This window comes from Perognathus longimembris, chromosome 2 (assembly GCF_023159225.1).
Source record: "Perognathus longimembris pacificus isolate PPM17 chromosome 2, ASM2315922v1, whole genome shotgun sequence".
NCBI lineage: Eukaryota > Metazoa > Chordata > Mammalia > Rodentia > Heteromyidae > Perognathus > Perognathus longimembris.
In genome coordinates, this window is record NC_063162.1 from 147296189 (window position 1) to 147313371 (window position 17183).

The following is a 17183-nucleotide window of genomic DNA, read 5'->3' on the forward strand; positions in this document are numbered from 1 at the left end:
CCGTCGCTCGGCCGGTCTCCGCTGCAACCTCTGCGCTTCCGATTCCACCTCCCCTCCCCTACTCTCCATCCCCAAGAAGGAGAGGGCGGGGTAGGTGTCCGCCTGCTCCTCTCCGGTGCTCCCGCTCTCTTTTTTCCCTCCCCACTGCTTTTCCTTCTGGGTTGGAATCGCGGCGTCGCTCTGGCTGGGAGATCGAGGGCAGCGCAGCCCCGCTGAGCCTCTCCCGCCGCTGTTCCCAGCCCAGCACTGGAGCCCGGCGCGGGGTGCGGGGCGCGCGGCGCGCGCGGGAGGGGCTTGGCTCGCCCTCCTATTTGAGGACCGCCCAGCTCGCTCGGAGGAGCCCACTGGAGAGGCGGACGGCGTCTCCGCAGCGAGCTCGAGTGGAGTACGGCCGGCCGGGAGGTGAAGGATGCCGGCGGCTCCGCGGGCCGGCTCTCGAGCGGTGCTCGCGCTCTGGATTGCCTGCGGCTTCCTCTGCAGAGCCTGGACGGCCCCCTCCGCGTCCCGTAAGTAGCCCTGCCCGCCGGCGAGCCCGGCCAGTGCCGCAGTGAGCTTCCACTCCCCGGGGTATCCACTCCGACATGCGTTGGGTGCTCGCCTCCCCAAGCGCCCCAACCCCTCGGTTCGTGGGCATCGCGGCCGTCACGCACTCGCGGCCACTGCAGCAGAGCAAACTCCCCAACCCGGGGCGCCGCGCTCCCGCTGGGCTTGGGGAGGAAGCGGGGTTCGCCACGACGCCAACGCCGCCGCCGTGTCTGGAAAGTTGTGCCCAGTGTTGGCCATGGCCTGGCTGAGGCTGGGCCGGCGAGGGGCGCAGCTCCCGGGGAGTTGTTTGTGTCAGGGGAGCCGATGGCGTTTTACTTAGGTTGGTCAGGGGGAGGCCAACTGGAGACGGAGGCAAAGAAAAGAAGTTTCATGTTTTTATGTATGGTTTCCACTTCAGTGAGCACGGCTTTGAGAACCCAAGAGGAGGGTATCTTAAACAGACACCCGTGGGTTTTCTTCCCTCCTATTTCTTCTTCCAGCCTTCCTTCTCCTCTTCCTCCTCCTCCTCCTCCTCCTCCTCCTCCTCCTCCTCCTCCTCCTCCTCCTCCTCCTCCTCCTCCTCCTCCTCCTCCTCCTCCTCCTCCTCCTCCTCCTCCTCCTCCTCCTCCTTCCTCCTCCTCCTCCTCCTCCTCCTCCTCCTCCTCCTCCTCCTCCTCCTCCTCCTCCTCCTCCTCCTCCTCCTTCCTTCCTCCTCCTCCTTCCTCCTCCTTCCTTCCTTTCTTCTTCTCCTCTTCTTCTTCCTCCTCCTCCTGGCTTCTTGCACCCTTAAAAAGTTAATACCAGTTTAGTGCCTACTTATTAAAATAATTTCAAGACATACAGTGAAGACAATGTTGTAGCTAAGATTATTTTCATTCTTTGTGAGTCTGAAGTAATGAACCCAAGCCAGGCCCTTAGGACAGCCAGGGCCAAAACATCATTCAGGTAGTAGTGAGGAGATTTCTAGAAATGAAGAGGTTTCTTCAAAGATCTTTCCAGCAATGATACTGCTCACAATGTCTATCTCTGTGGGTTTAAAAAAAAAAAAACAACAACTAGCCTTGTAAACAAACACATTAATGTTTGAGGGGGTTTCAAAAAAATAGAAGATTCAGTTATTTCCTGCATTACTTTAGAAGTGCATGGTTCTAAAGTGTGACTGATTGCTCCTTTGGGTCACAAAGAGTTAAGCAATGGAAAGATTGCCCTGAGGGTTTAGGGTAGTATTCAGAAGCACAGACTTGATTCTGAGAAGGACTAAGTAAGTTAGTAAACATTGATCACAGCGATTCCAGAGTTCATAAAAAGTGTTTTCCATTGGGGGAGGGGGAATAAGTTTACTATCTTCCATACTCAGCATAAATGATGTAGTCCACGTTCTGTAAGATTTGGACATAGCAATGCACCTTTGCCTATACTTTAATACCAGTGTCCACATTACAGAGTATAAATTGACAAGAATGCCAATGATAAACACAATTGAAAGGATGGTCAAGCATCTTCTACATAAAGATGTCATTATGAGTATTTTGGCATATCTTCCAAACTACTGTATTAACTTTCCTTTCCTTGATGTATGTAAGGGTAGTGATATAGCTCAATGGAAATCTAACTCGTAATTAGCTTAAAAACTAAACTCCATAATATATATATATATATATATATATATCCTCAAAGAGCTATATTTCAATACCTTTGCCAATTTTACATTTAAATTGAAAATATGACGTTGATATGTTTAAAGAAATGTATACTTTTATCCTTGAGAAATTCTTCTAATGAAATCTAAGTTGCCATCTCAACATCTGGTTACAGAAAAAGTGCTGCCACTGAAAATAAATTCATTCTAGGTTAAATTTGTGATACAGCTTAATTGTAGGCCCTAATTTCCAGGATTTCCAGGATTTCAAAGATTTCTATGTGTCTTCTTCCTGCATGCTTTCATTGCAAAGGATTAAACTCAAAACACTCATGATGGGATCACAAGAGAGTTTGTGCAGCCCCTGGTTTGATATTTTCCAGTGATAAAACAGTTGTTATTTCAGAAATATGTGCGGAGTTTGTGGAGGTTAGAATTTGCTGGAAGGGAATATAAAAGCCACTACTTTTTCTTATCAGTTGTGATTGCTTGCTAAGATTTAATTAGATCTTTTTAAATTTTGTTTATATGTTATGTATTGGCTTAGTTGTGGTAGACTTTTATTTAATTTAGCTTAAATGTGCAACTAAAGCTCACAGTTAACCCATATCCTGTAAATGAGTTAAAGAACAGTTCTGTGGCACTTGACTGATGGCCTCTTCCTGTTTTCAGTTGTTTACATTTCCCTTTTTTGTTTTATACGTAGTAAAAATGTTCAGTTACATTATGTATGACTCTATATGATTGTTAAATTGTTGATGTTAAAGACATTCACTGTAGAAAACATAGTAGCTCCATGAGTCTAAGATAATGAACAACTCAACCAGGAGAGGTCATCATGAGACAAAAAGTAGCATGAAAATCCCAAAGTAACGTTTTTCTTTAGTTCACACTTGGGAGATAAGATGACTGGGCTAATTTTTTTTTTTTTTTTGCTACTAAGTAACTTTTAATATGGTGGGCATTTTCAGAAATCTCCCTTAACACATTTTTTTAAACTTCATAATAAATTAATTTCAAATAGGCTTTTTTCTTTCTCTCCATGCCAGAAATGGAGTGGAATACTTCATAGTATATCTTGTAGAAGTAAGTAAGAGAATAAATTCAAAGAAGCTGATAGTTTGGATTAAATTGAAAACCTGATTATTTCTTTGTGATATATATGAGAATGAAGTGTGGCTGACGGATCTGTTCGCTTGTTTCCTGTCCTGTGAAAGTGTGTGGACAGGGCATATGAAGGTTTGGGGGGATGGGGGTCTGCTGTTGGACTTGTATTTATTAGCTTGTGTTAGAGAGCCTGACTGTGCACTTCTCACTGATGTGAGGTTTGAGTCAGTAATTAATGAGTTCAACTCTTAAAGGTTACTGGATTATAACTTAAATACCTATGCTTGATAAAGGGCAACTTACATTATATTGCACAGCTATTCACCTATAATTTCACTAATCGCATATGCGGGAAATATGCCTTCCACTGATTCAAATAATTTCTAACACATATTCTGTGTACATGAACACATGTATATGTGTTATGCATATATATATACTAGTATAATTCCTTAAATATGTAAACATGTAATGCTATTTAATATAGACTAGGAATCAAATGCTCTTGTTATTTAAAATATGCAGGCACTTATATTTTTAATGTGTCATTTAGAGAGTTTAACTTGTTTACAAGTTCAGTTAGGTACTATCCTGAATAAGCATTTTCTGTAGCTAATGCAACATTAGAAATTATTTTATCTCTTCTCCACTTATATGCTCCCTCCAAAAGTTACTTTTAATACATAATATTTAAATGAATTTTTAAAACGACATTATCAGTTTATATTGAGCTTGAATATAGTCCGATGTTTTTTCTTAGGAAGTAGAATTTACCCTTAAAATCAGCTTTCAGCCACTAAAATTCATTGGTAGTTGTTCATGAAAACTAATAAAAAAGTCATTATTGCTGGGTTCAGGTGGCTCACCCTATAATCCTATCTACTCAGGAGGCTGAGATCTGAGGACTGCAGTTCGAAGTCAGCCTGGGCAGAAGAGTCCCAATGCGACTCATCTCCAGTAAACTGCCCAGAAAACGCCGGAAGTGGTGCTGTGACTCAAACCTTGAGCACAAAGACACTCTGGGACAGAGCCTAGGCCTCGAGTTCAAGCCCCAGGACAGGAAAAAAAAAAAAACTTGTTTTCATAGGCACTATTATACACTAATTGGAAGTTTCATTCAAGTTTTATTCTTGTATTATCAATGAATGACAAAACTAAAGGAAGTATGCACATTTGATATAGGTTTTTCTAATTAACCTTTATTTATAAACATACTGCATGGCATTTTTAGATATATTTTCAATAGTTTAATTTGCATTATATTTTAAAACACATTCCTAATGTGTTTAAAGTAGCAACAATTTTCACCTTCCAAGTACTGTAGCTAGCATTCATTTCAAATGTAGTTTTTCTAATTGATAAATAGTTGTAGAGAAAAGTTAACTGTTAAAGTTCATTGGCCTCCTTGTCTGATATGTCCAATTCTATTATTGGAAGATAATAAGAGAACATTATGTGTCCATACTTTACTTGATTCTCTTTTTGAAAATTAGATATTATTGTTTTTATTTATTGTAAATTATATACCAAAAAAAACAAACAAAAAAGCCAAACAGACACTAGGACTGGGAATTATTTATTTAAATCTAGTTTGTCATTTCTTTTGCTTTTCTGAGTTATGTGGAGACTCAGCTGTACGTGTTGTGTAGGTAACTATTGGTATCAATAGGATGAAGAAATCAAACATGTACTTCCAAGGTTTTTGCATGTCAACCTGGATTTATAAAATGTTTACTATGTGCAGAGCTAAACAACAGAGTACAGGACAATAACTATAAACTATGGTGCCATATGAAGTAAGTGCTTCATATCCACATTATTAGCTGAAATCGAGCCTTATCAGTGTTCCCAGAAAGAAACACATGTTAGAATTGATACAAAAAACTTAAGGTGTATTTCTATAATCATCTAATTGGGCAATAGAAGGAAATCCTATATTGCTTTTTTTTCTTGTAATCTGTAAGAATAATAGTAAAATGATCCCTATAAAGTTTCTAACATTTTAAATGAAAAACTTAAAAGACTAACTCCATCAAAGTAATCAGTAGACATATTAAAATTTTCCATCTCCTGGAATCTACAACACTTGTGTATTTTAGTTCTGATCAACTCCTGATGTTAGGTGGTTGAACCTGGGGGCAAGGACACGCCTTACAGTGTAGATTGTCTGTCTATTGACCAAGTGTGAGGCTCTCAATTAAAACTCCAGGACTGAAAAAACAGATGTGCTGGAATGTGGAGGAGATAAAGCTCCATTTTAACAGATCCTTTTTACCTGAAGGGAACTCTATTTGGCCTCCAAGACAATAGTTCTCATCCTTTCCCGAGTTAGGTAGAATGAGAGAGATCTATTAGATATCTTTGTGATAAAGACTTAGATATTCAAAGATGATTTCCTACTTCCTTATTCCAGGCTGTCTGCTGGAAATACAAATACTCCTGGGAGACAGATGAGGAGACTTTGCCTTGGAATAAGAGTGCTAACATGGAGAGACCTACTGTGCTTGCTTCTTGTCTGTTTAGTTTTAGAAATAAAGTCAAAAGATCCCCTTGCTTCCATACAGCCGTAATTATAGAAAGGATAATATGGACTTTGATCTATGAGTCCTTCCTAATGTAAAACCTAGAGAGAATACTACTTCATGCACTCAACAAAAACCCAGAGACATTGAAATGACCAATACTGTAGTAAATGATTTAGTATTTAACTAAATGTGCATGAATTTCTGCAGGTATGAGAAAACAGAATAAGTTTTGTTTTTGTTTTTCCTCTCATGACCTTGAGTAGAGGTTACTCTAGTATTTATATGATTGACATGTATTTTCTGATATGTGGTCAGTAAATAATATTACATTAAAACGTACTTTGATTAGAAATTAACCCCTGTATGTCCAATTCCATTCTATAGGGTAAATTTCACAAGGTTTTAATTAGCTGCTGCTTTATGTATATGTTATTGTCCCTATTGGGAATCACAAAGAATTAGATGTTTTCACTCAACTATTTTAAGACAAAGACAGCATCCACATTTTGAAATCAATGCTGATTGTTTTCTTAATTGTAAACTTTCTGTAAAGAACTTGTTAAACTCCTATTCTGTTCTTTCTTCTGTGGTAGACTATTCATAATAACAGCTTGAAGTTACTGGCTTTTTTTTTTATAACACTCCAGATTTTAAAACCTCCCCTGATAGTAGGAAATCTGGAAATAAAGATGTAGTTTTGGCTCTGAGTTTGCTTGCTGAAAATAACATATTTTTGGTATATCATAAATGTGTTGAAGAAATACAGAAGGGCTCCTGAGAGCCATATTCTATATTTTCCTTCTGATTTAAGTTTGTTGAAAATGCTCCCATAAATATGAATAGTGATATATTATTTAATGTTTTCATGTTTAGAAGAGAGGTAAAATTAATTTCTGAGAATGATTTTTACCAGTGAAAAAGTGCCTGCCAACTGATAGTCTTTCTTTCCTTCTTTCTATATTTCCTCCCTTCCTCCCTCCCTCCCACCTTCCCTCCCTCCTTCCCATCCTTCCTTCTTCCTTCCTTTCCTTCCTTCCTTCCTTCCTTCCTTCCTTCCTTCCTTCCTTCCTTCCTTCCTTCCTTCCTTCCTTCCTTCCTTCCTTCCTTCCTTCCTTCCTCTTTCTCTTTCTTTTTCTTTTATGCTTTTTGTAATACATTTCCTCCTTATTCATTTGCACTGGTGAAATGTGAATTATAAAGATGACAGGCAATAGAGTTGTGACCTACATAAACACTGTCAAATTCACAAACTCTTGTTCTGTGGTGCATCTAAGTTGCAATCAAGTTATATAAAATTTAATTAAATCCAACAAGGGTTTGCTCACCTCACTGCACCAAGATGTCATGTTGAAATAACATGCAAAAGGAAAAGTTTGCTCTGATTCATAATTTTCTACTATTATTATAGCATCCGCCTCATCATTCCATTATGGTCTTATTTGAAAGAAATACCCAAGTGGAAAAAATGTATACAGTGTGAACAAACAAAAGAGTCTTTTAAAGGGTGAAATACTATATGATTTATTAAATGAAATAATTTGTAATTACTAATATCTTTAACATTTAAAGGTAAAAATACTTACCCTTGCTGGTAAACCCATTTCAACACATATGGAACACCAGTGGTAATTGTGAACTATTTTATATATAAATATATGTATACATATACATATATACATATATGTATAATTCATATATGGGTATGCATATACATACATATGTGTATATTATATACATATGTTTATTATATATGCATACAATGTGCATATATATGTATATACAATATATTTAATAGAATATTCATTTAAACACATTTTCTTAGTCACTTTTTAGTGGAAATTATTTTGTCACCTTAAAAGTATATCATATTTATGCTATTTCTCCATTGTTTTCAGTTAATGGAGAAGATTCATGGCAGCAGAACAACATAAACTATTTCATCCCAATTATGACACATAGCAAAATTATAGCACATTTTCGGGGCACTTTTACTTAAAATTTGTTAATACCTTAGGACAATGAATGTTCTTCATTATGGGACGTGATTTTTAATTAATTTAAACTAAAAATACAAAGATTTACATAGTATGTCGGAATTACTTTTGGTTCAAACTATGTAAGAGAAATTATATAACATACCTTGAAATTACTATCTTTAAAAATGATACAATGAGTATACTAGGTTAATATACTGAACCACTCCAGGGATACATGGCCCAGATGTTTTGTTTGCTTGTTTTGTATATACCCCTGTAGTTACCAGGAGTCACTTTCAGAACAAACATCACAAATTCATCGTGGTGAGTGCCTGCATGAATCCGAATACAGTTACAGAATGCCTCTCAAACTCCTGTGCCAGACAACCACATAGAGTCCCAACAGATGTGGTTTAAAAATGAAAACTTTTATCTATCTGTTAGCATTTAGAAGTGTTTCTTGATTCCAAAGCTATCTTGCCTATCAATTTTTATAATATTTGAGTTTCATAAGTTACTTTAAAGTTGCCTTTTATTGGGTAGACATAACCAAATAGAAAATAAAATCAATAAATCATCTCAGCCAGACTGGAGGTAAATTCTCCATTGTGTGATTAAGGAAATGCTACCAGGTCATTTAAGCTACAGCCTGCAGGATCAGAACCAGCTGGCAGATTCCACAGTCAGGAAAGATTTCCAGGCAGAAGACACCAGGCAGTGCCATTGAGTGTAAGCTCGGCCTCTGTCTGCTGTGGAGATTATCTTTGCCTCTGGAGGGGAAAACATCCTTCATAGAATAAGTAATACAAATTTCTAATGAATAAAGGTTCCACTTTTATAGTTTCTCACCAAATGGGAAAACAATTCTTGAGTGGTTAGAAATATTAATGACAGACCTTCCTTTTCTTTAATAAGAAAGTTTATGTGTTTTTATCAGCTTTTCTTTTTTGACACTTTTCCTTTCTTTTTCATAAGCATTAAAAAAAAAATCCCTTAGGCTTGCATGGTCAATGCAGCCTGTCTATGTAGCTACATGGGAAGTGGAATTGTGGGAAATGAGGTACGTCCCGGGCAGAAAAAGAAAAACAAAAATCACAAGATTTCATTTCAACCAGTGGTGGCAAAAGCCTGGTTATCCCTTCTCCTTTGCACATAAGTAAGCACCAAGAGAAGGCTCAGAGCTAGCCCAGGTTAGCCTGGGCACAAAACAAGTTTTTACCTTAAAAAGCCCAATAGAAAAAGGAACTTTGAGGTATGGCTAACGTGGTAATTTCAGTCTAGTAAGCCCCATGCCTTGATTCAACACTTTGTATTCTCTAGATGAACTGGACTGACTGCCAAATTTGCTTAGCATTAAAAGCATGCAAGTTTTTCTGTATGGGACCGAGAGCATAGATTTAGTGTGGAGAGGGGCTCGTGGTACTGTCAATTTAAAGCACATTCAGTCTTCAGTACCTTCAAATGTGTCTGCTACCACTTTACTTTTACTTTTTCTTTTCTCAATATGTGACTGATGATTGCATATATTAAAACGAATTAACATATACTTAGACTCAACTTGAAATATAAAATGTTACTGGATAAATTTCCCAGAAGCAAATAAAACTTGAAAACTCGTGTTTGTTTTATGAGTAGGTGTATACATATATTTTCTGTGAGTGATTTACTAATGGATTTATGTTCTTATTTGTATTCCTTCAAACTCTGAGTTTTATATATTAGGTATCTTTATAGCAGGCTGCCCAACCCTCTTAATTACCTGAGTCAAGTTTTTTTCTATCATTTATTGATTGATTGATTGTCAAATTTATGTAGAGAGAGGTTACAGTTTCATATGTGAGGCAGTAAGTACATTTCTTATCCAACTTTTTACCTCCTCCTTCATTTTCCTCCCACCGTCCACCTTTCCCAATTCCCTCCCCACAGTCAAGTTTTAATCTCCACAAATGTGAGAAAAAAATAATCCTCTAGGGCTGGGGATATGGCCTAGTGGCAAGAGAGCTTGCCTCGTATACATGAGGCCCTGGGTTCAATTCCCCAGCACCACATATACAGAAAACGGCCAGAAGTGGCGCTGTGGCTCAAGTGGCAGAGTGCTAGCCTTGAGCAAAAAGGAAGCCAGGGACAGTGCTCAGGCCCTGAGTTCAAGGCCCAGGACTGGCCAAAAAAATACATAAATAAATAATCCTCTATAATGAATTTCCAATGTACCCTGTACCGGAAGCTCCTACACTAGAACTCAGTTATATAATATTATGTAGTCCTTTCTAAAACTGAAGCTGACAGCAAATGCCTGTTGAAAACAACCCCCATTGACAAGGTAAAAGTATTCAGGCAACCTGCAAAACATCTAGATATTCTTTGGGCTCTGAAACTACATATTGCAGTAGTGATTAGGACAAATGTTGAGGTAAGAAATAGGAGTTTGGTTATGGGCAATGCTCCTTTCTGAGTGGAGAAAAATCATTATAATTTTAAGGTCCAAGTTTATAATGTGTAAAGTGGCAAGATAATTCATATGTGAAAGACTGGCTATAACAGTCATATACAGAAGCTGCAGTGGCTGGCCTATGATGATAGGTCCATTTTAGTGTATTCTTAATTAGTTTTTAAGTATATGAAATACTTACAATTTCTGTGGATTATACCAACTATGGAGTGTAAATCTTGTAAAAATATTTTTAAATGTCTTGTTACATAATTGACTTGAGAGGTTGACTTAGTTAGAAAAAAATGCCAATATAAGATTAATCTATTAGCTTGTGACCAAATAATAGAACATAAAATTAAAGAGAGAGAGAGAAAGAGAGAGAGTATGCTAGTACTAAGCCTTGAACTCAGAGCTTCACATTATTGCTTGCTGTTTTTCACTCTAAGCTGGTGCTCTTCCTCTTCAGCCATACCTCTACTTCTGGCTTGTTGCTAGTTAATTGCAGATGTCTCTCTCAGATTTGTGTTCCAGGCTGGTTTTGAACCATGATCCTCAGATTCTGCTTGCTAAATTGCTAAGATTACATATGTGAGTCACCAGTGCCCAGCAGAATTTTTTCTACACATTTATTCATATGTAGAAACATTTTAAATTTGGAGGTTAAAAACAATATATACAAATAGGAAGTAGTAATAACTATGTTAATAGTGGAGTTGCAATGTGTAACATGGTATCACATATGGATTGGAGGTATTTGCATGTGAGTATGGTTGATATCTTCGTTATAATAGTAAAGTAAAGCATGAATATACATAAACAAATATCAAGACTAGAGTAGTTGGATGACTTAGATTTTAAAAATCAGAATGGGCTGTAGAGATGATCTAGTTCAATTCTATAGTATTATAATTATGAAAAAGTAAAATGCAAAGAATTTGTATAAATGATTTAATATTACCCAATCAGTTACTTGCATGTCTACATATTTTGCACGTTCATATTGTAGAATCGAGTACATTATGTCTTCTGTTGTTACCCCATATACTTAATAATATCATATAATGATAATATAAATTTCATTTCTGGGAGTATGCTTTTTTGTCATTTAACAAAGCCATTTATGGGTAGAATGCATTTTAATCAATATCACCCTTTCGAACACTCTCACCCATCCCATTCCTACCCACCCCTCCCCTCACTCTCCTTCATGCTGTAGGATAGACATTGGATTCTTGCCTATATTCCCCTTCGCTTCTTTCTCCTCTTCGTTGGCCTCCCAATTTCCCATTGACCCCACCCCTGGAGTATGGTTTTCTGTGTACCAGAAATCTGGCGTAGCCTATTTCTTTCCATATTCAGAACTTCAACCTTGATCCTTGGTGTGTGTGGTCTCGGGTTAGTCTCAGCGTCAGTCAAGTTCCTGGACGATGTGCTAAATACTGAGCATATAGGTCTAGGATTTTGACATCGGAAGAGCAAGTATCTGATGTACTGATTGTCCCAGGCACAGTCAGGTGTCCACGAGAGGCAGCCATGACATCTGGGCACAAGACAAGGTGTGCCCCCAGAAATAGAACAACATGAACTCTGCTTCCTGTTGTCTACCTGCTGTTAGGACTTGACTAAGTATATGCTTCAGAAAACAATTTTTGAGTGTTGAAATTTCAGTTTATTATTGTCCTAATTGCTTTCATTCCATGTTTTTATTGTCTGTGTACCAAACTCTAGCTGTTAGTGTTGTCTGTTTTTTGTAAGAATAATATTTTTAGCTTCTAATATTTTTAAATTTTTTAAATGAAGAAAGGCACCCTAACTTCATGGATTTCAAACTCTGCAGCATTTCCTACAGTGATTTGTTTTGCAACAATAATGTTAATACTTGCACTAATTAGGGGAAAAAGTCGTTTGAAACCATTTTAGTCAGATTGCCCAAAGTTCTAGATATTGATTTTTCCAGACCTTAAAATACTATTAACTATTTGTTTTCCTAACATTCTAACTATGGAAGGAAGGTCAAATTTCTTTTTATAATTCCCATAACATTTGAGAAACCAGCTTTAACCCATCAATAGACATGACAAACAAGTGAGGATAAAAAGGGATATGCACTTATGCATTGCTAAGATGCAAATATTGTAGGTTTTCAAGACCTTTAGGGGTCAGATAACTGAATACCTATATATCAGTAAATAGACCATACTATAAGATTAGATATTTTACATGAATAAGGTTATTGATAGTTTTACCAGGCTTTATAGCAATTGAATATACTTTCTATTAAGTGACTCTAGCTACAAATATCTCAATGTATAGCAATATCATATATTGTTATAAGAAATATAATAGTAATTTGAAATCCATTTGCCATCAGATTTCCATACCTTATTTTTCCATATTAAGTATCTCTCTCTCTCTGTCCTTCACACACACACACACACACACACACACACACACACACACAAAGTGAATGCGGTTGACTAACTTCCTTAGTATTAACTGAGAACATTTGCATATACAGAAACAGAAATCACTGCCTGGAACATGATGAAGGAATGCCAATAGTCCTGTCATCCTCTCATAAATTACATGGCCTTTATACCAATATGGCAGTATTTCATTTTGTGTAAGTCTTTAATATGAAAAGAGTCACGAGGGACTGAAAACCTGCTCTTCATATATTTTATAACTGCTGTTATCCTCAAGGCACTTTGCATGCCCAGGACTGTCAGAGATGGGGAAGTTGAGACAAAAAGGTGAACACAGGGAGAAGAAATTAATGCATCTCCCTGGGGATCCCAGGGGATAATTAAGGAAGTTTGTGCTGGGCTCTCCCATGGGATTCGATGTCATGGAAATTCACACTTGGTCTGTTGATCAATCCGGTGTGGTTTGCTTTGGTTCTTTAGCAGGTGGGACCTTCTGAAGAGTATTAATCATGTCTTCCTGTACCGACTCTCTACCTGGGAAACAGGTGGAGGCAGAGGAAAGGTGCAGCTCTCACCTGTTTATACCCGGAGCCAGCACTCTTGCACAACACTGTGCATAGGTTGCTTTGCAATTCTATCGCCCCCTTTGAAGTGTCGAAACAGCAGTGTTGCTGCTGGTGGTGAGTCTGTCTGAATGGCAACACCATGAGCAGAGCGAGCGTTGAGCACTAGCCTGTGTGATCTCAGGTAAGGATGCTCAGCATGGAGTGTCATGATCATGGCACTCGTGATTCCTACACCAACCGTGAAACCTTGAAGTGGGGCAGATGTTAGCTACAAGCTTCTCTAATTGTGTCAACGACACAGGAGTGGGTTTTTGTGGCTGTTTGTTTTTGTTTTTTATCTGTGTTGAGGTTTTCCAACCTTTTTTTGTTTTGTTTTGGTTGCTGCCAAGTCTTACAAGAATAGACCTAATATACTTCTATAATTTGTGACGCACAGGTTGAATTTTTCTCTGTTCGGAAGCTTTACTCTTTCTTAAAAATTCAAAGTCATTAACTGAATGCCTGTCAATCTTGAAATGGCTGTGTGATTAAAATATTATTAATAATATTACGTTAATCAAAGTATTATTAATTTTAAGATATTAATATTATTTCAAAAGTTCAATATCAGGCCATGTTGTACGTTCCTGGAAATGGTGCTGTGTCACTTAAGTATTTCTTATCATCTGCAACATGAATATAGGAATGTTTCAACCATCCTACAGAATAAAGTAGATTGTGTTTCTTTCAGAATGCGCTTGCCATATTTTCCTTTTGTATCTAATCTCCTGTAGCACAACAGCGCTTGAAATGAGAATGTGCCCTACCCTCTTAATTATTAAAATGCGAAGAAAGATTTGAAAAATAATCAAGAGCCTAAGGAAACCAAAGATACAAAAGCAAAGCCTCTAACTTCATAGAAACACTCAGTAGAGCCGTAATTTTGATACTATTACCATTTTTGAGTCTGTGTGTAACATCACCTTAGTTCTTTCACACAAAGAGGACCAATTTTACTTCTGGGAAAGCAACATTTAGATAAAAATTAAATTATATAGGTTTAAACAAAATTGTCCTTGAAGATGATTTTTTTCATTGTCAAAGTAATCTACAGTGGGATTACAGTTACATATTTAAGACAGTGAGTATATTTCTTTTCAAACTTTTTACCTCCTCCTTCAGTTTTCTCCCACTTTCCCCCTCGTTCCCTGGTTCCCTCGCCGCCCTCCCCTAAGATGTACAGTTGGTTTATAGAATATTGTCTTATAAGTGTTGCTGTTGCATTGGTTCACCTTTTACCCTTCGTCTCACCATTTTGGTGTTCCCTTTCCCTAGTTCTGATAAATGTACATATAATACTCAGTGTACAAAAGTCAGTTAAAGTGACAATGGTGGGAAAACCATGGGGGAAGAAAGACAAAAGAAAAAGGCATGATTTCATATGGTACAATGAAAATAACAACATCATAGATGTGCCACTTATTTCTGAATCTTGTAGTTCATTTCACTTAGAATCATCTTATGTGTACATATGCACAATGAAATTCTATGCATCTATGAGAAGGAATGACTTAACCCCATTTGTGAGGAAATGGAAAGACTTGGAAAAAAATCATACTAAGTGAAGTGAGCCAGACCCAAAGAAACATAAACTCTATGGTTTCATTCTTCGGAAACAATTAGCACCTGTCTAGGATAGTTCTAGCAGAGGATCACAATAGCTCAAAAGCAATGTATATATGATCATATAAGGAGATATTTTTAATGACATTTTTTTGTTTAAAAAATACAAATAAAGAGTGCCTATTCCATCTAACTTTATAATTCTCTGGAAGTTTACTGATAGATTAATCTCAATGAAGGCTACTTTCAACCATACTTGAAAGTTTGTGCATGTTTCATTTTTCTTTCAAAATATACTAAAATATTTTTCAGTTAAATTCTGGTTACACATGTTACTTTTTACATATCACAAAGCTAAAACCTGACGTAAGATTTAATGTAAGATGAACCATTCTAAAAGAGAAGAGAGAAAACATTCTCAAGTTATAGAAGTGTAAAACGATAGCTTTAAATTGATGACAAATGTCACATTGTTATTTCAGCATTCTTCTTGGAATTTAATGGAAAAAGAAACAAGAACAAAATGATATTTTTCAACCTTACTGTAGAAATACGATATACTTTGTGAATTGAATTTTGAAATGACAAAGGTCTAAAGAATGCAGGAAATCTATTGTTCATATATTTGAAATCTCTTCATGAATAAATCTTAGCAAAATAAGAAATCATCTTAAAAATAAACCAAGTTTTCTAAGTAGGTTGTAAGTCCCTTACATTCATTAAATCTGCTAATTTGTGGGGCAGGGGTGGCTCATGCCAGTAATCCTACTTCTCAAAAAAGCCAGAAGTGGCTCTGTAGCTCAAGTAGTAGAGTATTTGCCTTTAGGAAAAGCTCAGGGACAGCACCCAGGCCCAGAGTTCAAGCCCCAGGACTGGCACAAAATAAAAACAAAAATAAAAGCTGATTTACCTCTGATCTTTGAGTTATGTGGAGCTACATTTCTCATCACTAAATGGCTTGAAACGTCTCTATTTCACTTGTTATTCTATTTATATCAGAATTATCTATTAACTGTTGGCTCACACATTTAAAAGGGACTTCTAAAGCAGAGTTTGGAAGGTTTGCATTTTGTTGAGTTGTGCTTGTGCCCATCCTGGGGATTGAACTCAGGGCCTGGGTGCTGCCCCTGACCTATCTTGCTCAAGACTACCTCTCTACTACTTCAGCTACAGCTCCACACCTGGAGATATATATATATATATATATATATATATATATATATATATATATATATATACAGATAGATAGATAGATAGATAGATAGATATAGATATAGATATTTCTTTTATTTTTGGTAATTAATTGAAGATAAGCGTCTCAGGGTTTTTCCAGCAGACATGGCTTCAAACCATGAGCCTTAGATCTCAGCCTACTGAGTAGCTACAATTACAGGTCTGTGCCACAAGTGTCTGGCCAGAGGACCTGTTTTTTTTTTGTTGTTTGTTTGTTTTGTTTTTTATTTTTAGTTTTTAGTAGATATGTGATGTTTTCATTTTAACAAAATTCTGAGTACCACAGTTTCATCTATGCTTACAGTTCACTTTAAAATTAAAATTTCTGATACTCAAATTTGTCATCCATTTAGAGTGTCCTCATTTCTTCATTTATTGTGCAATTATTTGTACAAAATTGTATTACAGATGTTATCAATCTTTGCATAGGACAGACTAACTTCGACTAAGGGACTTGACTCTTAAGTGTATGGAAACTCTTGATTCCTTGTTCATAAAACCCTTGGGGAGATGATACTTGCTACAGCTCACTGTGACAATGAGACAGGATGACATGTATACACTGAGATTACAGTGGAGGTATTTAATAAATGCTAGTTCTCTTTCCAGTAACTTTCTGTGCAAATGCCACGCAGATTATCAATGGTTTCAAGGGCTCCCTTCTCTGTCTTCCACGACTCCCACGGATGACTCCCTTCCTCCTTTTCATTTGGTTGATTGGCTTGTCTCTGACTATAAAGAAATAGATTTTGCCTTTTCTATGGCTGAAGAAAACCACATTTTCAAAAATTCCATCTTGTAGAAAATTTACTGTAGCAGGTGAAGTAGGAAAGAGAAAATGAGCCATCGCTCTGTGTTTTCAAGGGTAAGATAAAGAAGTAGACGTCTTCTTGTACAATTCTAAGATTGATGACAGAGGCTCCTTCCTGCTCAATGACTCAAGACCTAGACATGATCTTCTTCCATCATGCGTGGAAAAGGGAAAAAAATATCAAGGAAGGAATGTTTTAAAAAGTGACAACAGAATGGAAGGATTTTTTTTTTTTTTTTTTACAAAATGGACCAATATGTTTCAATATTTTCAAGCATCCATGTCTTCTTTCTCTTCTTGGATTTGTTTTAAAACCCAATTCCGTAAATGATCCCAAATGTC

At 37.1% G+C, this 17183-nt stretch overlaps 1 protein-coding gene across 1 annotated transcript in view; it reads left to right on the forward strand.

Moving 5' to 3' along the window:
- Nucleotides 1-364: 364 nt before the first annotated feature.
- The window catches only part of Cntnap2 (contactin associated protein 2), a 1597185-nt gene continuing 1580366 nt past the window's right edge, over nucleotides 365-17183 (forward strand). The window contains exon 1 of the mRNA XM_048340407.1: nucleotides 365-506. Coding sequence (XP_048196364.1) covers nucleotides 410-506 — 97 coding nt within the window. The 5' untranslated portion in view covers nucleotides 365-409. The remainder of the gene's footprint in view (nucleotides 507-17183) is intronic.